Here is a 27,195-nt window from a genome sequence, read left to right as displayed (position 1 = left end):
TTACAAGTTTAAAAAAAATAGCACAGCAGCCATATTGGAGAAAAGCTGGGTCTGTTCTCACTTCCTTTAAAGGTGTTACCAATGATACTAATGAGGCTCTGTTCCATTTCATGTTCTCAAACCTTTTATCTTATTTTTTAATATTTCAAGGCCCCCATAACTCTGAGAGTGTAAAAATATGTACACTCTCAGAGTTACACAATTTGCCTTCCTGGCCCCCAAACTGTGGAATAAACTCCCTGTCGCACTTAGAACTACAGACTCACTCCCTAGCTTCCGCCGTGAACTGAAGACTCACCTCTTCAGACTCCACCTAAACCCATAGCACTACTGTAACACTCCCCTTCCCTCAATGACCATTCATGAAGCTAGATGGCATTTTTAGATTTTAGAAGTGTTTTACTGATTAGGTGCGTGGTCTACCTATGTTATTGTTTTTCTAGATTGATGCATTTGTTATATTGTTGTTAATGTACTGACATATCATCTTGCTTATTATAGTGATGTGTATTACCTGCTTATTGTAAGTCGCTTTGGATTAAAAGCGTCTGCTAAATGCCTAAACTGTAAACTGTAAACTGCACACGCCTTTTAACCGGTCATTTGGAACCCCTAATTAACCAAGAGGGTCCCTGGACCACACTTTGAGACCCACTGGTGTACAGTAGCAGAGTGTTTCCAGTGAGCCAACATGTACAATATCACAGCACCCTGACTCTGTTTGATCAGAATGGAACAGAGCCTTCATTAGTATTATTGTTAACACCTGTGAAGGAAGTGAGAAGAGACCCAACTTCTCTCCACAATGGCTGCTGTGCATAGAGCCTATTGCAGATCCACAAGCCCACGGTGTGTCACCTTGCATTGTGTTATGAGCTTCTTGATCTGCTACGTTTGCTTCTGTAGTATGATGAAGGCCAGGGACGTGCAGAGAATGTTAGAGAGGCAGGGGCTGAAAATAGCAGACCTCCAAGCTCACAACTGTGACGCGTTGTGAGCTTGGAGGTCGGCTATTTTCGGTACTGGTTACCACACTGAACTAAGCATAATCAAGTGAATACTGGAGGCATGGATTTCTAAACAGAGAGGGCAATTTCTTCAACATAAGCTGCTGCAGAGTTGCTGCTGAGTTTGGACAAGGCTTGAATGCTGCCTCCAGGTATGGCAGGGAAAGAGGGGGCATTTGCATTTCTTTCACCATAGTAAAAACTGCATTCCTGGTCTGGAGAGGGCACTTTTTACAGACGAATAAAAGGGCAGGGGCTCAAGCCCCCTTTGATGTCTATGTGTGTACGTGCTTGATGAAGGAGGTATTGGTAGGGATTTCATTTACAGATATGGAGTTACAAGGTTTCTGCCCGACAGCTACAACATGTATTTTAGGGGGGGGGGGGGGGATCATGTCTGGAGCCAAGCCGGCACACGGTCTGGCTCTAACTCATGTAATGCCCAGACATGAAAGGGTTAAATGTCCAAGCTGCCGGCCGCCTGCCCAGTCCGCGGCCAGTCTCTTATTTTGAAGGCCGGAAGTAGATTGAGCTAACTAAACGAATTCCTACTTGACGGAGATTCACCCGTAAGTACTTGTGGTCGAAATGTAAACAGGGCTGGAAGATGGATCCCTTTATACTTTTGCTATTTTAGCGAGAATCCAATGCCATCCTTGGCATCAAAAGTGTGTCAATGGCTAGCCGGCCACAGCGCCCACTCAGCGCTTTCCTCGTATCTCACAAAATGCTAGACATTTTTTACAGGTCATTGTTGCCACCCGTGCAGTTTTTTTTACCAGCGGGGGTAGGAACTGCAGAAAGATGAGTCAACAAAGAAACACAGCACGGTTATGTACAAGAGCACATTTTGTGTTTTGTTAAGGTAATAATGAAGCATTATTCTCACATTCTGACTTTTGTAAGAGTGATTTCCAGTGTGAGCCCACTGGTTGCACGTGAGGCAAGTGGCCCCCCCCCCCCCCAAAAGTGGTGAAAACACCATGATTTTAAGTGACACCAAAACATTTTTCTTCAAGGGTGTGAAAGCTCCACGTTGTTTGCACAAGAAATTGTTGTATTCCACGTTATAATGCACAGCTTTATCACAGTGTTCAGCTGTGCTGTACGCATGCATGCATAAATAACCTGTCAAACCATCATCAGACTGCCTCCTTTACATATTCTAACAATGTCTGTACCAGGGACGTGCTGGGCCCCTGATTCAGCCCGGGAAAAAGAGTTGTAGAGGCCCTCATTGCGTGCTATAGAGAGAGATCTCTCTCCATAGCGCTGCTGCTACTCAAAGATTTGCCATTTCAGATCATGACAAGCCAGTGGGCCAATTACTGTACATGAGTTATATTTCGTCGTTGTCGGGTGGAAACCTTGTATGTCCAAAACCGTTTGTTTTGTATTTATCATTTTAAAAATGATTTAAACTAGTGAAAACAGCCGATCTACAAGCACACAACGCCTCGCACCGCGAGGCGTTGTGTGCTTGTAGATCTGCTGTTTTCACTACTTTTGTGCAACGGCCTTATATGATGAAGCAGGGCTTTGCTTTGCGAAAGAATTTACAAATTTGTAACTTGGAGATAGGAGGTTTCTGCCCGACAGTGACGATTTACTTTGTTGGCCGCCCAGCCCCCAAAATGGAACGAAGGCGGACATTTTATTTTATTTTTTTTCCTAATGGCCGGCCTGGGCCGGCTGGGAATGAACCGGCCGTTCGGGAGTTGTCCCGCTTTTCCCAATGGCCAGCACGTCCCTGTTCTGTACGAGGCTGGCTCTAGAATAAGAAAAGTCAGGCTGCGTGCAAAAACAACATAATAACGCAGCACTATAGGTAAAGTAAAATATGAGTGAAATATATTGAAATCCAAGATGGTTGTAGTGAGAAGAGGAACCATTTCAAGATCCCCGTTGTTTGTAAATTGCCACTCATCAAAATAATTCCACAAGTCTGATGATTCCTTTGATGGCCGTATCTAAAGATCTGTGATTTTCAGTTCGGTAATTAATTTATGATAATCCGTTTGGCGCTTGAACTGACACACACAACCACACACCCACACACGCACACACACGCGCGCACACACACACACACACACACACACACACACACACACACACACACACACACACACACACACACACACTGCACTTATTAGGTTTTTAGACTAAGCATTATTTTTATTGTCTTGGTGCAGACACTTACTGTATGTTTAGGCCTATATGTGTATATGTTTTGGCACTGCGTTGATAAGTAATTCCTTATGTTTGAATGAATGGACCATTGTAAGCTCTTTGAGTTTGCAATATGCTTAGAAAAGTGCTTTAAAATTGCAATCCATTATAGAAATTTTAGGTACTACTATTTTGTTGTGTTGTGTCTTTTTCTACTGATCTCGACACTTTATTTGTATATTTTTTTAACTTATAGTTGCTCTGTATGGTTGATTATTCTTTCTTGTTTGATTTTTGTTTTGATTTTTTTCTTCTTTTTTTTTGCTCGGCTGTACACAACCGTCCTTTTTCTTTTTCTTGCTGTCCTGTATCCTGTAACCTTAACTGCTGTGTGACTCTGGGTGACTGAATTTCCCCCTTGGGATAATAAAGGTATCTATCTATCTATCTATCTATCTATCTATCTATCTATCTATCTATACACACACACACACACACACACACACACACACACACACACATACACACACACACACACACACACACACACACACACACACACACACACACACACACACACACACACACACACACACACACAGGCTCTTCACTCTAAATTGGGTTTTTTGCCTTTTTTTTTTTTTTTTTTTCACACAATACTTAAATTGCCAGAAGTCCCACAATGTTTGGATTATATGGACACACTAAACCAGCCCTGCTTCCTTCCTTCCTGTAGTAAAAGTGAGAGGATTAATGGTTTTGGGAGAAATCAAGGTCAGGGAGGAACTCAGCAAGAAAACCCATCGTCTCCGTCAGGTGGAAACCTCACGGGGGGGGGGGGGGAGGAGGGGCCTTAATTATTTTATAGCCGATGTACATGTAGATCTGCTATTTTCACAATAGAACCGTGTTATACAAAATGTAATGCCTCAACTCTTAGTGCTCATCAGGGTGGGGGGGGGGGGTCCCCAGTTAAAATATGATTATTTTGTGGGTCGTGTTTTTATTTTTTCTTCTTAATACAAAATGTGGTAGTGGTACAGTGCAGCACAACAACAAGGTTTCTACCCGACAGTACGATATAATAGGGTCTAAAAGTGCAATTTTTTTTAGAACAAAACGTTATGACTCGCATCCTTTGCTTTTCTTCTGGGGTTTTCCTGAGAGTTTTGCCAGGATTGATTTTCAGTTCTCTGCTGATGACTCTTGGCCAGCCCAGGGCCCAGCACACTTCCATGGACACTTTAGGACAGGGGTCCCCAATTAGTTTTCCCCAAAGGCCGAATTATGTCTAGGGTACCAAGCCGAGGGCCACAACATTGAATCATGTCTAGGGTACCAAGCCGAGGGCCACAACATTGAATTATGTCTAGGGTACCAAGCCGAGGGCCACAACATTGAATCATGTCTAGGGTACCAAGCCGAGGGCCACAACATTGAATCATGTCTAGGGTACCAAGCCGAGGGCCACAACATTGAATTATGTCTAGGGTACCAAGCCGAGGGCCACGACATTGAATCATGTCTAGGGTACCAAGCCGAGGGCCACAACATTGAATTATGTCTAGGGTACCAAGCCGAGGGCCACAGCATTGAATCATGTCTAGGGTACCAAGCCGAGGGCCACAGCATTGAATCATGTCTAGTGTACCAAGCCGAGGGCCACAGCATTGAATCATGTCTAGGGTACCAAGCCGAGGGCCACAACATTGCACGGGGCGACGGTGGCGTTCCCACTACTCCAGCGACAGTTCAGATATTGTCGTTGTCGGGTGAAAATCTTGTATGTCCAAAACCGTTCGTTTTGCATTTATCATTTTAAAAATGATTTAAACTCGCGGTGCGAGGCGTTGTGTGCTTGTAGATCAGCCGTTTTCACTACTTTTGTGAGACGGCCTTGAATGATGAAGCAGGGCTTTACATTGCAAAAGAACATACAAGGTTACGAGGTTTCCACCAGACAACGACGATATACTAGTGTTGTTGCTGCTCTTATACTACCATTATTACTGGGGTTGGTGGGGGCCAGACAGTAGCCTCCCGCGGGCCGCAAATGGCCCGCGGGCCGCCTATTGGGGAACCCTGCTTTAGGATGATGCTGCTGCTCCCCGAAGAGTCTGAGAGCAGCCTGAGATCCTCAGATTTGTCCTCAGGTCCCCCGTCTGCATGAGCATCTGAAGACTGACTCTTTTTTAACCCATTCAAAACGGGTACAAAGTATAGTTTATTATCATTTTATTCTTTAACTATTGAAAAATAGCAGATATACAAGCTCACAGCGCGGCACCGAGTGCCGCGCTGCGAGCTTGTAGATCTGCTATTTTATAGAATAGAATAGAATCGGGTCAAATCGGGTCAAAATGATAATTTTCACGATTTTTCACAAATAGCAGATCTACACCCGTTGTACCCGTTCTGAATGGGTTAAATCACTTCTGAAAATGAACGTTTTCCATATCAAGGCTTTCTCATGGGGTTTGTTTATTCGCATTGCCTTCCCTGTTATCCGTGCTAATCTATCCGTTCATATCTCTCCTTTATACGTTCAATTTTACTTTATCTTTTTTATTTGTACTCTTTTTTTATTATTTTCATCATCTTTCATGTCATGCTGCGGAAATGTTTATCTTGTTGTTTTTTACTTTTGCTATTATTTTTTTGTATGGCGTTCACGTTATAGTGAAATGTTTAGTCTGTGTTGTTTTGGTAATGTACTTCCTTTATAACCTTCGAAAACAACAATACAAATAGTATACAATAATTATAATATATACATATTTACCCAGCACCCCTACTTCCCACGGTAATGAACTCCGATCCACACCTAACTTGGCACACACACTGTTCAGGGGTCTGCCATGATAATAATCACAGCCAGGGGCCACATGTGGCCCTTGATGTTTCCCTAATATCTCCTTTTGCACAAAGTAGTGCATTGCAAGATAGAGGGCGCCAGATCCCTTTTAGTCACACCCTACCACTACTTCCTGTTCATCCACAGAGCACTGATCCTAGTTGTTTTCTCCATTAGATTTAGATAAAGATAAAGATAAAGAAAGAAAACATTAGTTGGTGACTCACTGTAGGAACATCCGTACACCTCCACTCTGAGGCCCAGCCAGCCACTGGGGTTCCAGTCCAGGGTTAGGGTTAGGTTAGGGGTTAGGGTTAGGTTAGGGGTCAGGTATGAAGGTATGAAGGTATGAAGGTATGAAGGTATGAAGGTGTGAAGGTATGAAGGTGTGAAGGTGACTCACTGTAAGAACATCCGTACACCTCCACTCTGAGGCCCAGCCAGCCACTGGGGTTAAGGTTAGGTTAGGGGTTAAGGTTAGGTTAGGGGTCAGGTATGAAGGTGTGAAGGTATGAAGGTGTGAAGGTATGAAGGTGTGAAGGTGTGAAGGTATGAAGGTGTGAATGTATGAAGGTATGAAGGTATGAAGGTGTGAAGGTGTGAAGGTATGAAAGTGTGAAGGTATGAAGGTGTGAAGGTATGAAGGTATGAAGGTATGAAGGTATGAAGGTATGAAGGTATGAAGGTGTGAAGGTGACTCACTGTAAGAACATCCGTACACCTCCACTCTGAGGCCCAGCCAGCCACTGGGGTTCCAGTCCAGGGTTAGGGTTAGGTTAGGGGTTAGGGTTAGGTTAGGGGTCAGGTATGAAGGTATGAAGGTGTGAAGGTGTGAAGGTGTGAAGGTGTGAAGGTGTGAAGGTGACTCACTGTAAGAACATCCGTACACCTCCACTCTGAGGCCCAGCCAGCCACTGGGGTTAGGGTTAGGGGTCAGGTATGAAGGTGTGAAGGTATGAAGGTATGAAGGTATGAAGGTATGAAGGTATGAAGGTATGAAGGTAAGAAGGTGTGAAGGTGACTCACTGTAAGAACATCCGTACACCTCCACTCTGAGGCCTAGCCAGCCACTGGGGTTCCAGTCCAGGGGAACGAAGCGCAGGAAGCGGGTTCTCACCGAGGGGCTCAGTCTGTTCTGGACCACGCCCTCTGAATTCATGTTCCCCACAAACTTCTGCACACACAGACACACGGGTGGACAGACAGATCAACAGGTGGTGGGTAAGCAGCAGTTGTGGACATTAGTACTCAACCCCTTTAAAACATAATGTGCAAGTATTCAAAGTTAGTCCCCCCAGGAATCCGCGGAGAAAAAGTTTTTATTCCGCGGAGAACAATCCTGATTCTGCGGAATTCTGTGGGGAACAATTCTTGATTCCGCGGACATTAAAAACACAACCTAAAATGACCAGTTATCAAGCTAAAAATTATATAGTTCTAATAATCAAGTAAAACCCTTCATGAAATAGCTACAATTAATTGTAATTAGTGGTTAGAATAATCAAATAATATTTTTTGAGAATAAAAATCTAATATTAAATCTATTATTATTTTAATTGTTATTGTTTTTAATAATTACTTTCTGTTGCAAAGACTATATTGTCATGCAAACCCTGCCCATAGTAATCACATTTTAGAGGATAGCCTACCTACTACCTAGTATGGGTGTAATATTTATTTATTCTCTTCTGCATTAGCATTGTTATTGCCAGGACCATAGAGGCATAGAGAGGAACTATAGTTCAGGACACAGTTTCTGTCAGGAACGAATGTGGGACCGGACCAATACAGCTAGCAGGAGGGAAGCTAAGCTATTCCCCAGGCCCAGGTGGCCACTTGCAAGACCAAGTACAAATAGTTTTATAATGGTAGTAATAACTACTCCCGCCGCTCTGCTGCCACTCGCGACAGTTATTCTGCGGACGTCAGAAAAGTCTGCGACTGGCCGAGAAATCCGCGGGTGGTCACGAATTCTGCGATAATTTCCGTGATCGCGGAATCGCGGATTCCTGGGGGGACTACAAAGGTATGTTTTCTTTTTTAAAAGGATCCCTGGCTAATATGACAAATATGCCTTAATACATTATAATTGTCCTCTATAACTACAATGTAAAATTAAAAACACCTTAAATATTTTATTTCTTCATGTTCCCCACAAACCTCTGCACACAGAGACAGACGGGTGGACAGATAGATCAACAGGTGGCGTTGGGTAAGCAGCAGTTGTGGACTAAGTAAGCACTCAACCCCTTTAAACATATATATTTAAGTATTCAAAAGTACAAAATACATTTATCTTTATATGCATTGCTGCATTTGCTGAATAAAAAAAAGACACATGCGACACTCAGGGGTGTCACACGGAATTCTGGGCCCTGGGTGCAAGGATTCACTGTGGGCCCCCCATGAATGTTCTTCACAGGGGGAGGGGGTTTAACCCATTTAGACTGGGAACGCATCATTACGCATTATTTGGTGCTTTAACTATTGAAAAATAGCAGATATACAAGCGAGCTTCTAGATCTGCTGTTTTAGAAAAATCATGACAATTTGTGCAAGAATCCTATGTTTCTATGTCAGTGGTGCTCTAACTTTTTCATGTGAAGGACCCCCAAAATTATATGTAGGCTATTTGGCCATGGACCCCCATCTCAAATATTTAGTTCCAAGCACCCCCCAGAAGTAAAATTTGATTTGCACACATTTTCATGACTTTTCAAAAATAGCAGATCTACAAGCTTGTATATCTGCTATTTTTCAATAGCTAAAGTATAAAATAATTAAGGCCCCTCCACCTTGGGCCCTAGTAACTCAGTCCCACTCCACACATCGCGAGGCGTTGTGTGCTTGTAGATCGGCTGTTTTCACTAGTTTTGTGCGACAGTCTTGTATGATGAAGCAGGGCTTTGCTTTACCAAAAGACGTACACATTTGAAACTTGGAGATACGAGGTTTCTGCCCGACAGTGACGATATTTTAGTGATTATGTTGCGAGGAAAAGTTAAGATAACAGCCATTTTGGTTAGAACTGACTGAAAATAACTTTGTACGTCAAGTTTAAAATTATACTAAATATTTTTTTAAATGTCCAAATGAATTTCAAATATCATCAAATGATCTAGCGGCACCCCTGGACTGCCGTCGCGGCACCCCAGGGTGCCCCGTCACCCCAGGGACTAGAAGGCATAAAAGGACACATGAGGAGCCATACAGAGGGGGAAAAGCCTGTACTTGTCCGTGCACTCATTTGACTCCAAGTATACTCCAAATATAATCCAGTAAAAGTATAGCTACTCAAAAAGATTATCACATAGTTACTTTACACCAATGGTAAGTAGACAAGATAAGATAGAGACACACAACGAGCGAGTGATCACCGAAAGAGACAAGCGATAATCGTCTCATTTTATGACAAAAGAAAAACCCAGAGGAGGGAACCGATAAGTGCATTTACGGAACAATTATCAAGATTAACTGCATTGACCTTAAATCTATAGAAAATGGATGATTTAAAACATTTTCCCCCATCTTTTATATATATATATATTTTTTTTTTTAATAGAAAATGTCTTTGGTACAGTGGGACAGTCGGGGACCTCATCAGAGAGTTAGGCGATACCGTAGTGCCTAAATCCTTTGAATGGTTGCAGAGTGCTGACAAGGCGAACCCAAGGGCACAGTCTTTCTCACTCTCCCTTCAACACGCTATTTAATGAAAAGAGATAAAAATCATTGTACGGCGCGGATGGGCAAATATGAGGATATGTCCGCTGGAGCAGTTGTGTGTGTGTGTGTGTGTGGGGGGGGGGGGGGGAGATGACCACTGTGGCATGTATAGCAAGGAGTGGGGGGGGGGGGGGGGGACAAGGAGTCTCACATTCTGTCTTCTGCCCGGGAGATACAAAAGAAAAAGAAAAAGCCCTTGTTGAAATGTGTGAAGATGTCATTATTCTTTTGTCATTATTCTTTCCGTTTCACCCGCCCCGGTACTGCTTCAGCTGTCTGCACCGTGAAAAGCCAGGGGGAGAGAGGGGGGGGGGGGGGGGGGGGTGGACAGAGGAGAAACGGATAAAGATAGAAAGAGAGAGAGACAGAGTAGAGTTAGAAGAGAGAGAAGATACGAGTGAGAGAGTTAGACAGACAGACAGACAGAGGGAGGAGGAGGGAGAGAAGAGAGAGAGAAGGAGGGCGAGCGAGTCACTACAGACAGAGAGAAGTAATAGAGAGAGAGAGATAGAGAGAGAGAGAGAGAGAGAGAGAGAGAGAGAGAGAGAGAGAGAGAGAGAGAGAGAGAGAGAGAGAGAGAACAGGAAGCGAACACACACACACATTGTCAGAGACAAATCCAAAGAGAGAGAGGGATGCAGCAGCAGCTCATGACCGATCACCTGTGATGGGAGGCAGGTGATGAAGCCAGATCCATAATGGCCAGTATTAGGAAAGTTACCAGAAGATGGATCGTTGACACCAGAGCTCTGGGCTTTTTTTCCTGACTTCGAATCACCCCCAACACACACACACACACACACACACACACACACACACACACACACACACACACACACACACACACACACACACACACACACGGACGGACGGACGGACGGACGGACGGACGGACGCGCCCGCGCACAAGCACTCCAATGCACTAGCTTAAAGTGATAGTTCAGCTATTTTTGACATAAAGCTGTGTGAAATACTTGCCATTAAAATAGTGGTTACAAATGTATTAATTCATTACCAGAGTCCTGTGGTCAGAGTTCTGGTCAGTTTTAGAACATTAAGTAGTTCCGGTGATTTGACAGGGGCTCATGGCCCAATCATTAAAAATAGATGAATCCACAAAACTAGCGTCATTTGTATTGTTGACCTATTTCTACCAAATAGACCAACTTTCGTTCAACTTTGACCCCTCTGTCACATGGTACTATTTTTTGTGTCCAGTATCACTACGCCGCTGCAACGTATTTCCCCCAAACGAGGTGCTTTGCAGTCAGCTGATCAGAACGAAACCTCGCTCTATATGGTAGAAATAGGCCAACAATACAAATGACGCCAGTTTTGTGGATTAATCTATTTTCAATGATTGGGCCACACCAAATGGCCCCCACCCCATTGAAACTACTTAATATTCATTAGAAACTGACCAGTACTCTGACCACGGGACTCTGGTAATCAATTAATACATTTGTAACCACTATTTTAATGGCAAGTATTTCACACAGCTTTATATCAAAAATAGCTGAACTATCACTTTAAAGGAGTAGTTCACCCCAGAATTAATTTTTTTCCCCCTATTGATTACAATAAATGTACCCCATTGATTCCAGACGCATTTGGATCCCCATCCGGAATCAATGGGGGCAAATTTACTATAATAATTTTTTGGCGTGAGTAATAGGGGAAAAAAATACGTTTTTGGGGTGAACTACTCATTTAATACAGTGGTTCCCAAACTTTTCAGCTCAAGAAGACCCAAAAGATGTTTTCCCTGGACCCAAACTAAAGCAAAAAGCGCAGATCTACAAGCTCACAACAAGTCGCAAGATTTTAGGGTTTTCTTTATGATAATGAAAATTATTAGATTTGTTTTAATTCAATCATGAAATACTGGAAGCGTTATGTCTCCTTTCAATATCTTTGGAGGCGTTATTTCGTCTTTCTCTGGTGTTATTGGTTTTACTCTTCCATGATGTTTTCAAATGTTTTCTTGATCTATACACCCATAACCAGTGTTGGGAAAGTTCACTTTAAAAACGAACTAGTTCAAGTTCAAGTTCAGAACTTCTAAAAGGAACTAGTTCATTTCTAGTTCATGATTCTATATTTTGAACTAAAGTTCATGGTTCCCCAAAATGAACTAACTTAGTTCTTTTTCGTTTAACCGTTTTTTTTTAACCATAATTCTTTTTATACTTTTGGCTATTCAAAAAATATAAATTAAATGATTTATGTATTTTTTATGTATGTTTTCTTTTTTTCCCCTTTTTTTTCCCTTACCATTTATTGTGTAGCAATCTATACAATAGGCCTAAGGCTATGTCTAAAACACTGGCCTACACACGACGTCTTGAAGAAATATGAATTAAATAAAGTAAGACATGAACACAATAATATTAGGCTTGCCATTCAGGTTGACAAATAAAGTTGCCCCTTTGAGAAGTGGAACTTACAAGTCATTTAAAATAAGGTGGAGAGAATCTACTGAGTAGGCCCTACCTGCACTATACTCTACTACAGTGGTTCTCAACCTTTTCAGGATGCAACCCCCAAAATAATCATATGAACTGGGGACCCCCCACCCTGACAAGCACTTGGAATTATAGGAGTTGGCATTACATTAGTTTGACTGTTTGATTGTGAAAATAGCCGATCTACATGCTTGTGAACATGTGCTTTAGAAATGTGCAGATGCCACACCTATACAGTATGTTGATCTGTTTATTGTTGAGTGAGAAAACAATGTTAACATTAAGCTTAACAACTGGGGAGTCAGGGACCCCCCAAAAAATAAAATTGGGGATCCCCCTAGGGGTCCCAACCCACAGGTTGAGAACCACTGCACTATATAACACAGAATTATTTGACATCTTGGTTACAGATTTAACAGTTGACACACGTGCACAAGACAGAGAAAACAAGCGTTTGTAACAGCTGCTATTAATGTTGAGCTGTTAATTGCCGCATTTTCAATGAGGCGATCGAGTCGATCGTTATGCCTGGCAGACAGTGTTACCGTGCGTGCAGTCTGTCATCTGATCCAAGAAAGTTGGAGCACCCAGCACCCTAACAACATCGCGGATTTCAGGAACAGAGGTAGAAGTAGGCTAGACTATATTATAAGATGTACTGTATGGTGATCAGTTATTATTCCAGTGAGTGAAATCCTGTTTTAACAGCTTCACTTAGAGACGGCAGATCCCTCTCTCCCTCACAGCTCAGAGTGCAGACTGAGCTGAAGTGTTGTGGGATGGGGAGTTTAGGGGCAGCGCTATACTAGTCCGTAAGACAGTGTTCCACCGAGAGAATACACTTCAGCTCAGTGAATGGGCACACAGTGCGTGCTTCTATTGGAGCATGTGAATGAAAAGAGAGAGGAGAGGACAGACAACCGCGGAGGCGCGGACCGCCGCATGAACGGCCGACGAACGCCGACGAACGTCGTTCACGGGCGTCAGAATGACCGCGTTCGACAATATCGTTCATCAAGCGAAAACAATTACGTTCAGTTCACGTTCGCCCAAAATATGAACGTGTTCATGAACGATCGTTCTTTGAACGCGTTCGGGTACAACACTGCCCATAACAAGAATATGTCGCTCGACTGACTCTGTCTGTGCTAGTGTGTTTCTGTTATGTTTCCAATGGGACTACAGTTCAGTGCAGCAGCGGCTACTTCCGATACTCGCCGTTCGGGAGCTGTCGTTCCAGACTCTATATAGCATTCGGAGATTGTGGAATAGTTGTCTGGCTACACGAGACTACTGGCCTAATGAACAGTGGCACAAATGATGCACTGCATACACACACACACACACACACACACACACACACACACACACACACACACACACACACACACACACACACACACACACGCACACACAGCGCATACACACACACACACACACACACACACACACACACACACACACACACACACACACACACACACACGCACACGCACACAGCGCGCGCACACACACACACACACACACAGACACACACACACACACACACACACACACACACACACACACACACACACACACACACACACACACACACACACACTCGCTGCTCTCAGAGGGGCCGCGAGAGCGTGCAAGCGAGATGTGTCTCCTTTGTAGATAATAATGAAGACGACAGCACTACAAGGTAACTATTAAAGCTGTTACGGTGATTTATGCCGCTCCGTCCCTATTTTGAGCAATTTAAGTGGAGCCTGGTGACTGAGTCTTAGCGGAAATGCAAGCTAAGCACTTATATATGCCGGGCATGTTAACTCATGTCTCTGAGAGAGAGAGAGAGAGAGGGGGAGAGAGAGAGAGAGAGAGAGAGAGAGAGAGAGAGAGAGAGAGAGAGAGAGAGAGAGAGAGAGACATTAATAATTTCACTGGGGGTTTAAAACGCATCCCCTGTTTTTCCGAGGCGTGCGTATATTATTATATTATTACGTCCGCACGCTCGGTAGAGGAGAAAAGAGCATCTTAGGCAAATGGAAGTGTATAGAGAGAGAGAGAACCACGGACGCCCTCATCAAAAACATGGATTACATATTCATGTTTTGAACCGGCCCAGGGCTTGTTATTACATTCACCCAATTTATGGCCTTTATATGGCCATCTGGCTAATGGAAAAGATCCCATTGTTCTATAATATAACCTTGGCCGGTCTTGCATGGGGCTTATTGGGCCAAAAGATGACAAAAAAAAATAATAAAATGCTATATACACTTCACCGTCAAAGCTGTTTTTCTTTATTTAATTAATTAATTTCTCGTTCGAATGCAAAAACGTATACGGTAATCTGCGGCCCCGCCCCCACACGTGAAAATGAGAGGAGTTTGGGGAGCGGAGTCAGCAACGAGAGCCAAGGGTGTCACACCTCCAAATTCTGGGCCCCGGGTGCAAGGATTCACTCACATTTTGTGCTTTAGCTATTGAAAAATAGCAGATATAGGCCTACAAGCTCACAGCGCGGCACTCGCAAGCTTGTAGATCTGCTATTTTTTAAAAATCATGAAAATGTGTGCGGAGTCTGAATATTTCAAAATCTTCTAAGGTTCTTTTTTTTTTTTTAAACCTATGTTTTTGGCCACGGACCCCCATCTCAAAATATTTAGTTCCATATTTAGTAACCCCCCCCCCCCCCCCCCCAGAAGCAAAATTTGAGTTACAAATGTTTGCTTAAAAAGTACATATATATATATAAGTACATATATATATTCAAAGATTTGTACACATTTTCACGGCTTTTCAAAAATAGCAGATCTAGTAGCTCGCGCTTGGATATCTGCTATTTTTCAATAGCTAAAGTATACAATAATGAAGGCAACTCAGTCCCACTCCCCCCCCCTTGTGACGCCCCTGACGAGAGCCATGTTGATGCCAGTCATTCTAGAAAGGACTGTCTGTCTAGTTAATGTGATGAGCCTAATGGACGCCGGCTCTAAGGCTATAGTGTCGCTCGTCTCAGCCTCAGCACCGCCCCCCCCCCCCCCCCCCCCCCCCCACACACACACACACACACACACACACACACACACACACACACACACACCCACACCCACTCCCCCCCACGCCCATCCCCAGCACTTCATTAAGCTGACTTAGCAACAGCTCCGACACAAAATCTATGTGCGTCATTATCCCTCAAGTGCAACACACGCACGCACGCACGCACGCACGCAAGCACACACACACACACACACACACACACACACACACACACACACACACACACACACACACACACACACACACACACTCACACTCACACACACACACACACCCCTCAGGAAGGGTTCAGCGTCCCTATGTGGATACCACCGCGGTGAAGATCAGAGTTGCCACATCTGTGTGTTATAAGCGACTTTGGGCCGCTTGTTTTTTTTTTTCTGTAAAGTTGCTTTTAAATATTGGTTAGATGCAAGTTTCGGGGATTTGGGATTACTGTCATGTCAAGGACCCCCAAATTTAATTGTATTTGTCTGCAGACGCCCCCCCCCCCCCATCTGAAAATATGTTATGCCAGGGAACCTCTGGGTTTGGTGTTGTTAAAATGTTTAAAAAATGTTCACAAAAGCAGATCTACAAGCTCACAACTTGTCACATCACAACACGTTGTGAGCTTGTAGAACAGGGGTTCCCAAACGTTTTTGTCTCAGGGCACCCCATAAATATTTTTTTAATCCGAGGCACCCCTACATTATAATTTTCACTCCCAGAACCTTATATTTATAGCATATCGTCGTTGCCGGGTGGAAACCTTGTATGTCCAAAACCGTTCATTTTGTATATATCATCTATAAAATGCACTAAACAAGTGAAAACAGCAGATCTACAAGCTTCACTAGTTTTGTGCGAAAGAGGTTTCTGCCTGACAGTGACGATATTTTAGTAATTATGTTGCGAGGAAAACTTTGAGATAATAATAGCCATTTTGGTTAGAACTGACTGAAAATAACTTTGTACTTCAAGTGTAAAATGATACTAAATATTTCTTCAAGTGTCAAAATAAATTCCAAATATTATCAAATGATCTCGCGGCACCCCTGGACTGCCGTCGCGGCACCCCAGGGTGCCCCGTCACCCACTTTGAAAACCCCTGTTGTAGAATGTCTATTCTCAAATAGCCGATGTGTCCTGCATAGGTTTAAAGGGCTTTTTGTTAGCCCGGACTATAGTCGCTTCTCTTGGCCTTGTTTTCATAGACCTGCTCGCTTGTTTCTCTCTCAAAAGCTGGCAACACCGGCGAGGACTCCCTCATCCTGCCCATGACGTTCTTTCCACCGTCGGAAAAGAAAACGGAAAAAAAAACAAAAACAAAAACAAAACGGCAACCCACACGACGATACTTCTTCCCAATTACGACACCATCAGACGTCGGTGCGCCGGGTTCTCTCCAGAAGCCTGGAGGGAGAGCAGCCTCATTTACTTGTGGATGTCGCGCGCCCCACAGAACAGCAGATCTACAAGCTCACGGCGCGGCGCTCCCGCGACGCGCCGTGAGCTTGTAGGTCGGCTGTTCTCGAGGCCCTCGAGAGCGCGTCACGGCGGTGCGGGCGAAGCATCAATTAACCCATTCAGAACGGGTACACTATATTGTGTATCATTATTTTATGTTTTAACCATTGAAAAATAGCAGATCTACAAGCTCGCAGCGCGGCACCGAGTGCCGCGCTGCGAGCTTGTAGATCTGCTATTTTTGGAAAATGGTGAAAATTAGAATTTTGACCCGATTCTATAAGTGTCTTTTGAATCCTTCTAAGATGTTTTGAAAAACCCTATGTTTCTATGTCAGCAATCTGGCCAGCCATCGTCAAAGAAAAGGTCCTTTTCACTTAACTGGAGCTCAGTTAGTCTGTTCTTGAGAGACTACTATGTCAGTGGTGCTCATACTTTTTCATGTGAAGGACCCCCAAAATGATATTTATTTGGCCACGGACCCCCATCTCAAAATATTTAGTTCCAGGGACCACCCAGAAGCAAAATTTGAGTTAAAAACATTCGCTTTGAAAATACATATATTCAAAGATCTGCACACATTTTCACGACTTTTTCAAAAAAATAGCAGATCTACAAGCTTGCAGCGCGGCACTCGGTGCCGCGCTGTGAGCTTGTATATCTGCTATTTTTCACTGGTTAGTTAAAGCATTCAATAATTCTAGGACCTAAATGGGTTAAAGGCGTTCTTCCCCAGGGAAGGAGAGGAGAGCACGGGAGCTCCGGGTTAGTCATTGTCGGCGTAAACAGTCCCTCCCAGAAACCCCCACGGCGACTTCATTATTTTTATTCCTGTATCGACTGGGCTTCCTGTTCATTAAAGCTCTTTACTCGGCCCCTCTCTCTCTCTCTCTCTCTCTCTCTCTCTCTCTCTCTCTCTCTCTCTCTCTCTCTCTCTCCGCTGCGTTGGGGGAGGTCCCCCGCGTCACTCACTGTACGGCATACTCCATTCATGTGCAATCACACACAATCATGTATTTGCTCTGTACCCGTAAATGTACTGTTTCTAATGCATGTACAGTAGCTACTGTATATGATGTATCTATGTATGTATCTATGTACTGGATGTATCGATGTACTGTATGTACTGTATGTATGTATGTATGTATGTATGTATGTATGTATGTATGTATGTATGTATGTATGTATATATTAGGGGTGTAACGATACATTTTAATAGCGATTCGATACATGTCACGATACATGTTTGACGATACGATACATGGACGATGTTGGTTCATTCATGGCGATACGATACGATTCGATGTAATTATTTAAAATCGATATAGTAACTATTTAGCAAAGACATTAAATCTGTGTGAAAGGTGTGGATAGTGCAGGTTTTTAAGGGAAACATGTATTATTATGGATATAAATAAGTAAACTAGGGATGGTCCGATCAGGTTTTTTGGAACCGATCACCGAGCACCGATCACAAATATATATATATATATATATATTCGCCTTATAGTTATTTACCAGCATTACTATGTATTTATTATCATAGCAGTAACTAATTATTCCTTCAGCACTGTGGAAATCAATACCCCAAAATGGCCTCAAGTGGGCATACTGAACGGTTGGTTGATCAGATGCACCTATCCGATCGGATCGGTGAATTTACCTTTTGATCTACACTTTGATCGGCCCGATCCGATCCATGTATGTATGTATGTATGTATGTACCGATGTGCCATTTCAAAACTTCACAACTCAGAACAGAACATTGAGCTTGTAGATCAGCTATTTTTATGTCCTTCTCTGACTTCGAAGTGTGTGTTTGCGTGTGCGTGAGTGCGTGCGTCTATGCATGTGTGCATGTATGGTATGTGTGCATGTACGGTATGTGTGCATGTACGGTATGTGTGCATGTACGGTATGTGTGCATGTATGCATCCATCCATCTAGACCTCTCTCTCTCTCTCTCTCTCTCTCTCTCTCTCTCTCTCTCTCTCTCTCTCTCTCTCTCTCTCTCTCTCTGTGTGACTGTATAGTGTATATAGAAGAGGCAGTAATCAATCCATAGGGGCCTCTGTTCATGAAGTGTGTGTCCTCCGTAGCCATGAGTGGCCGGGGGGCCGGGGGGCCGGGGGGCCGGTGGGGCCCACAGCCAAGTACAGTGCACTACAGTGGGTGGCTGCCCTGGGAACACGCGGGTGCTTATGATCTATCTATTTTATTTTATATCTATGGACTCAAAGGCTCATTGACCAGCTCATTAACCAAGGGAGAACACACTGCAGGGAAGGCAGAGCCGGCTCTCTATATTGAGCTGTACTGACCTCAGCACCACTGAATGAAAAAATGAAAAATAATAAAATCCAATTACCTCTCTCTGTACTAATCCCGAAGGACCACTAAATCATGGCTACACAAAGTCACGTGATTGAGATCAAACTAGTGTTAAGAGCAGACGTCTCAAAAGGCGCTCGGGCAGAGGCGCAATTTAAGAAAGACAAGAGGGGGTGGAGAAAAAACATAGTTACCATAGCCCCATTTCTATAATAGCAAAAATAGTGGATCTACAAGCTCTCAACCTGTCGCCAAGTGACACGCTGAGAGCTTGTAGATCAACTATTTTCACTATTTGATTGGGGGCAAAAAGAGAGACTGTTTGAAAATAGGGAGGCCACGATGAAAGTGGTTAATACAATAATGTTTGCATTAAACAATAAAAAGGCTCATCTAAATTATAACACATTATATCCCATGTGGTATGGACGGCATCGATTGGGATGAAATTCAATTAATCTGCAAAAAGGAATTGGAGGAGTTGGGGACAGTTTGTGTCCGGTTAGCTCAGTCAGTAGAGCTCTCGCCTTTTAGTCGGGGGCGTTAGGGAAATAACATGGCCATTTCGCGCTATATTAGTCTAAAAGCACCAAATTTGGCACAGATGTAGCCTAGGGCATGCTCTAATGATTTAGCGAGGGCGGCCAAATCAAGTTGGGCTCCCATCGATTTTCTATACAGGAGGAAAATACCCAGAAAAAACGTTTTTTTCTGGGTATTTAAATAGGATCTGAGGGGTCTGACTAGGGGTTTGTCATGATGCTGAATCCATTGCAAGCATTTGTTTTGCACAAAAAACATTCCTTGGGCTATAAATGGCCCCAGAAAACGATGGTTTAGTGATGAAAAGTGATGAGTCATCACTTTTCACTGTTTTGTGGGTATTTTCTTGGGCCATTTTTTCCCCACAATTGTTTTTGTGCAAAACAAATGCTTGCAATGGATTCAGCATCATGACAAACCCGATCGTGATACCCGATATCACGATTTACGATATTATCGCGATATTCAAAATCCATTATCCTGAGGCGGAACATTTGCCAAAAAAATAGCCGATCTACAAGCTCACCGTTGTGAGCTTGTAGATCGGCTATTTTTTGGCAAAGACATTTGATAGAGTGAAAAAAAGACTGTATCAAGTATGTATATTATAAGCAGTGTTGGGCAATATTACTTAGGAGAGTAATCTTTACTTATTACTTATTACACCTTGGAAAAAGTAATAATATTATATTACTTATTACTTGTAAAAGAGAGTAATATATAATATATTAAGTTATATTACTTTTTTTTTTTTTTTTTTACCCCGCAAAAGAAATTAGATGTACAACACCACAATCTGTTTAGCCAGCTCCTTTTAGAACTGAATCAAATTTATTGGAACAATAACAAGACTATAAAACAAAATAGTTAGCTTTTTTTAAGATGAGTACAATGCTTTCATAAGGCATCCAACAAAACCTGAGTACTGAGTGACACTGTAGTTCTTACAGTATATAAAAAAATAAAAAATAAATAAAGCAGCAGTCTCTCTGACTTAGTGATTTTCACAATGCAACCACATGTTTTCAAAACGAAGCTAACAAGTCCTGACTCCTGACAGTCTGTAAATCTTATATATAAAAATAAAGCAGCAGTCTCTCTGACTCTTTTAACTTAGTTTCACAATCCAACCAAGTGTACTGACAGTGACAGTACTGTAGATCTTACAGAATATAAAATAATAAATAAATACAAAATAAAGCAGCAGTCTCTCTGACTTTTTACCTTTGTTAGTTTCACAATCCAACCAAATGTACTGAAACTGTAGATCTTAAAGTATATAAAATAAATACAAAATAAAGCAGCAGTCTCTCTGACTATTTAACTTAGATAGTTTCACAATCCAACCAAATGTACAGACAGAGTAGATCTTAGTATATAAAACAAATATATACACAATAAAGCAGCAGTCTCTCTGACTTACCAGCAGTTACCTTACAACCAAATGTAGCCAACAAGTAAAATAAAGCAGCAGTCTCTCTGACCTTTTAACTTGGTTAGTTTCACAATCCAACCAAATGTTTTCAAAATGAAGTCCTGACAGTCTGTAGTACTTTTATATAAAATAATAAAATACAAAATAAAGCAGCTCCCAGTCTCCCTGACTTTTTAAACGTAATGATTCTTAAACAATAACATTAAATTAAATTAAATGTCTCCTACAACCACATTTAGGCAGATATGTCCAGCTTGTTTAGTTATCTCTGTCCTGCCCCTAACATAAGGTACTAAAGTTCACTGTTCAGTGAAGTTCAAATCACTTCTTCTTCTTCACTTCAGTGTAGTAGCAGTGATTGTATCTCATTAGCACAAGCCTTTCGAATCGCTTATCTGACAATCTGTTTCTTTTAGGGGTGAGCACCAACCCTCCTACACTAAAAAGGCGCTCCACAGGTGCACTAGATGGGGTTGGGGTGTTGTACTTCAAGAACAACTTTTTGATGTTGGAGAACTTGTTCAGAGTTGAAAGCTCATACCCTGACCTCAAATAATCCACAACTTCTTGTTCTACAGAGTAGCTGTTCTCGGGCTCTTTCTCAAATGCAAAAAAGTCCATTTCAGCAGCGCTGTCTGACGCGGTGGATTCAGAGGCAACCTCCTCAGCGACCGCCTCAGCGGATTTGCGACACTCAGCTGTCAGAAGCTCCTTTGTGGTCTCTCTCCTACCTTCATCTCTCAGCCATCTCAGCTTGAATTTCGGACAACTCACAGCAGCCAGAAGTGCATCATCTGAGCGCAGCACAGGAGCAAACCGTGTCTGGATGGCCTGAAAAACACAATTTGATCTATTAGTATTGCTTTTATTTATATGGGGGCCATTTGCTCTAAAGCAGTGGTTCTCAACATTTTCAGGCTGCGACCCCCAAAATAATCATATTTTAACCACCTTACTAGAAACTAAGAGTTGAGGCATTACATTTTGTGTAACACAGTTCTATTGTGAAAATAGACAATCTACAAGCATGTAGTTCTGCTATTTTCACAATTACTGCCTCTAATATTTGACAATTTGACCAATGTTTAGTTTGTCATTTTAGGTGTATTAAAAGTCCATAAATTGTCACTTTAGAAATGTGCATATAACCTCTATACACTTAAAATGTATGTGGGTTTGTTAACTGTTGAGAGAGAAAAACAATGTTGCACAGTAAGCTGTTCATCTGGGGTCCCCCAAAATAATTTGGGGAGCCCCAGACACACAGGTTGAGAAACACTGCCCTAAGCAATGTTAAAATTAATTTTGATAATTTATATTGACTGCTTTGACAATGCAATCATTAAATCTGCAAAAGATAATATAGGCTTACCTGCACAATGACGTCTGGAAGGCCAGCTGTCATCCTCACGGTGTCCTTTGTAGCAAGTGTCCTTGTCACCAAGATTTCGAGGGTTGGTATTAAAGCCCCATAGTGACAGTTGTCCCCTTGCAGTACGTCCAAAGCTACAGTAAGGGGCTTCATCACGATGCAGTATTCCTGCAGGAATTGATATTCCCTCTCACTGAGACACTTAATTCCCAGTTTTACGCACAGGTCGTTGCGCTCAGTCGTGGGGATTTCAATGACTCTGGAAACAGCATCGTAAAACGAATTCCACCTTACGGATGACGGCACTAGTAGCTTTCTGGGGTTTGCTTCCTCCACATATTCTGATGCAACTGATGATCGACTTGCTTTATTCCAAAGAGCAGTGCATTTTGCAACGCTAGTTCTGTACACATTCTTGGTCTCTGCACTGGAATTTAAGTATTTGTCGACATCGCCCGTGGAAATCAGATTAATTGTATGCGAAGCACACCGGTAATGTGGCGGCAGGGTAAACAGAGCATCTGTCTCATTGTCATCAATGGGGACGTCGAGGATATCTGTGACATCTGTATAAGTTACATCATCATCATCGGCATGGTTTTCGTCCTGTTCTGATTCGGAAACAGAGTCCATTGTGACAGGCTGGTATACTCTAAACGCCTTTGCAAAGTTTGATGCGTTGTCAGTCACAGTGGCAACAACTTTGCCAACAAGTCCATATGCTGAATGGATGTTATCTATTTCTGAGCCAATTAGATCAAATGTGTGCCTGCCTTTAATTCTTTTACATGCAATAGCTGCCTTGTGTCGCTCCATAGTTATAGGGCTGATCCAGTGCACTGTAACTCCTAGGTAGCTCTTGTTGTTTGCCGTCCAGATGTCAGCTGTAGTGGAAACAAAGTCTGCCTCACCTAAAGTCGCCTTCAATTTAATTTCCATCCCCACATATTCTCTATCAAGCCAAGAAGAAAAAGATTTTCTCTGTGGCAGGCTGACATCGGGTTTCACAGGTATTTTGTCAATGATGTTTCGAAATGAGGGCTTGTCAACTGTGGATAAGGGTAACATTTCCTCTACAACATACCCAGCCACCAGCTTCTTCAGCTCGTCTTGATTTAATCTAGGAATATCTTTTCTGAAATCCAGTTTCTGCTGTTTTGGGTCGGAGGGGCCATCCTTGTTAGCGGCAGGCAAGGCAGCAGGGGCAGCAGGCGCAGCTTCGGTGAGCTTAACATTGGCGTGCACTTTTTCCAAGTGCTTCAACAAGTTAGGCGTCGTATTTTTTGCGGTGGAAAGTGTTTTATTGCCCACGCAAAGTGTACAGCGGACAATAATGTTTTTGGCATCTTTGACGCTCACAAACTCAAAATAATGCTGATACTTCCAGCCGTGAAAAGTAAACACTTCTTCATTGTGTTCCGCCATCCTTTCTGTTGTGTTGAACTGGTCACCAGTCGCACAACATACGTCATAACTCTGCCCAGGCTGCGGCAGATCTACAAGCAACAGCGCAACTCTGTTGATATGTGTTTATAGTTTGTAGGTCTGTTCTATTTTTGCATAAGATATAGGTCATAGCTCTGCGCAGGCTGCGGCAGATCTACAAGCTACATCTTATCTCTGTTGATATGTCTTGATAGTTTGTAGGTCTGTTTTATTGTTGCACGATGCGGAAACTTGCTACTATGAGTAGATAATGATGATGAAGAACAAAAACACAAATCACGCTCAGTAACGGAGTAGCGAGGCTTTTTTTTGGCGAAGTAAAGCGTTATATATTACCATTTTTTTTAGAGTAATACCTTATATTACTCGTTACTGGAAAAAGTAATAATATTACAGTAATATATTATTAGTAATACGTTACTGCCCAACACTGATTATAAGTACCTTTTACCAATTATAGAGGGTTTAAGTTGTACCGGATATGCAGCTCGGCAAATAAAAGGTGAATTGATCCCAGTGCATGACGGAGGACGATATCACGATAAATTAAATCTCCACGATACGATTATCGTGAGTGTTTTTTTATCACGACATACGATAATATCACGTATGGTCCCATCCCTAGATTAAACATCCATACCCTAGCTTTTACTGAACTGACGCCACTGAGACAGAAAAAGCAGTCCAAGTAGGGTAGAGAGACAACTCAGGTCCAGCTTACCAAGTCTAGAGGGTTTATAGTCGGGGGATATCTTCAGAAATAGTGTCAAATCCTGGAATAAATTCCTTACCAAAAGCATTCTTCACCAATGTGTTCGTAAAGGTGTCTAGTAACAAAGATTGAAATTCAACATCCCTAGGAAAATCTTTGACAGCTAGGGTAATTCTGGGTCTCATTCACTTACTATACAGTATACACCAGGGGTACTCAAACTTCTGAAACGGTGGGCCACATTACAAAATTGACAAGAGGCCAGGGGCCAGTTGATAAAATTACATTTATGATACTTGATCATTTCTGTATTTCATTGTCCATCTTAACAACTGACACTGTCTTTTGCCAAATTAAACATACTGTGGTTGTTGAATTTGCATGAGAGGGAAAAACCTCAAAATATCTCAAAAGAATCCGTCCATTTTGGGTTAATTTGGGGAATGGCCAGTAAAAATTCTGCCATGGGCCGGAAGTGGCCCGCGGGCCTGAGTTTGAGTATCACTGGTATACACTATACTATAAGGGAAAAAATGACTCCCAAAAAATATGCTTTAAGTGATGACTCATCACTAAACCATCATTTTATGGGCTGTTTTGTAGCCCAATGAATGTTTTTTTTTGTGCAAAACAAATGCTTGCAATGGATTCAGAATAATTAAAAACACCTAGTTAGACCCCTCACATCCCACTTAAAGCATATTTTTTGGGAGTGATTTTTTCCCCCATAGAATGAGACCCAGAATTACCCTAGCTGTCAAAGATTTTCCTAGGGAAACTGAATTTCAGTCTTTGTGAGATGTGTTACTAGACACCGTTACAAACACATTGGTGAAGAAATGTTTTGGTAAGGAATTTATTCCAGGACTTTTTAAGATATCCCCCGACTATTAAGTGGCTTTAAAGACTCACAAGGTTGAGGAAATGAAAGGAACCAAAACACATGATTCCCTTTGCCTGACATTTCTCCCGCAGAGTCACGGGCAACACCTTGACAACAAGATATGGAAATGCAATTTATTTTAGCGCGCCACCGCAGCCCCAACGCTTCTATTCTCGCAACTGTGTGCAATTAGGTGAGAGAAATCAGCGCTCGGTAGAGAGAATACGATTAAGCAACCACTCAAGGTAACTTCTTCTGTATCCTCATTACAAATCCCACATGCATTTACTTTACTGTACGTTATTATGTCGAACAAACAGCACCTGCTGAGCTCCTAACGAGTGCTAGCATGAATGTTGGAACGGTATTAGAAAAAGGGGGGAGGGGGAATTCACGCATAGCATTAACTTCGCTACCGGGTGGAATCATATACCATAAAAAATATGGACAGCGTCGCGACTGGTTTCTACAGACCGCAAACGAAGCCTATTTTTCAGCCATTTCGGATTCTTTCTGTATCCGGTATATTTCTGTATCCGGTATACTATATTTCTGTATCCGGTATATTTCTGTATCTGGTATATTTCTGTATCCAGTATACTATATTTCTGTATCCGGTATATTTCTGTATCCGGTATATTTCTGTATCCGGTATTCTGTATCCGGTATATTTCTGTATCCGGTATATTTCTATATCCGGTATATTTCTGTATCCGGTATATTTCTATATCCGGTATATTTCCGGTCGAAATGCAAGCGGAAATGAATGCTATTGGCTGCAACCGCAGCGAGGGCGGGTCTTCACTCTGTATAGAACCAGTAGAAAGTAAACATACCCTACTTTATAATGAATTTAAAATTAATGGGATCATAATTTATAAAACGCATATGATGATTTAAAAAAAAATACTTAAAACAATGATTGAAAACATAAAGTGTTTGTGAAAAGGTTTACTAAAGCAAGTTATAAAATTCGCCCAAAACGTAAATTCTTCTATATTCTCTAATTGTGTGGACTTCTTTAAAGAGGTGGTGCCATAGTTTTGTACCTTTTCTGTTTTTCATGTGTCTAGGAGGTTGACAGTACTTCATTAGACCCCCTGGTTGTTATGAGCAATTATGTATTCCCTTTCTATATATTTTTTTTCCTGGAGGCTGCCACCTTGTGGGCCAAAAGTGCCGGTCCAAAAACAGATACAATTACATCATAGAATCAACCCCTCCCCTAATTACCATTCACCCAACACACGTGGGTGTGGCTAACTTCAGCTGGGGCACCACCCACCATGACAACCAGGTATACCAATGAACTGGTGGGTGTGGCCACATAAATACCGAATTTTAACTCTTTCTGTACACTTTTTTGGAAAAAATCTTCCTCCTAGTATAATCATAATACCTGATAATCATGTTTTAGAGGGGGGGGAAATCATGGCACCCCATCTTTAAGTAATTAAGTAATGCAGATGTTTAACAATAACTTTACTCTTGAGAGCGTAAAATGAAACCAACTGGACCACCTGGAACCCCCTCAAGGACCACTGGTGGTCCCCGGACCGCTGGTTGAGAACCACTGAAGTAGGGCATTAAATTACAGTTCTGAAAATCATTAGGTTTGTGCCTGACGGCAACGCTTTACAAACAAAATGTGTCTTTCACGGGACTCCTTTCTGCAACCAGGATAGCAATCAGCAGCCCTAGAACCTCGGCCAGGAAGTATTTTAACTTGCTCATTGAGCCTTGCCTAGAAGCTAA

The 27,195-nt window shown here is 42.4% G+C and overlaps 1 protein-coding gene across 1 annotated transcript in view; it reads right to left on the bottom strand.

Annotated features, from left to right (window-relative positions):
* Positions 1-27,195, bottom strand: part of LOC308307677 (contactin-associated protein-like 5) — a gene marked incomplete at both ends in the record, with an annotated part of 201,373 nt that overhangs the window by 119,048 nt on the left and 55,130 nt on the right. Inside the window, one exon of the mRNA XM_080752943.1 lies at positions 7,057-7,204. Coding sequence (XP_080609069.1) covers positions 7,057-7,204 — 148 coding nt within the window. The remainder of the gene's footprint in view (positions 1-7,056; positions 7,205-27,195) is intronic.

This window comes from Nannobrachium achirus (genome assembly GCF_963921795.1).
Source record: "Nannobrachium achirus genome assembly, chromosome: 22".
NCBI lineage: Eukaryota > Metazoa > Chordata > Actinopteri > Myctophiformes > Myctophidae > Nannobrachium > Nannobrachium achirus.
The sequence above is the reverse complement of the archived record's forward strand: the minus strand, read 5'-3'. Positions and strand labels throughout refer to the sequence as shown.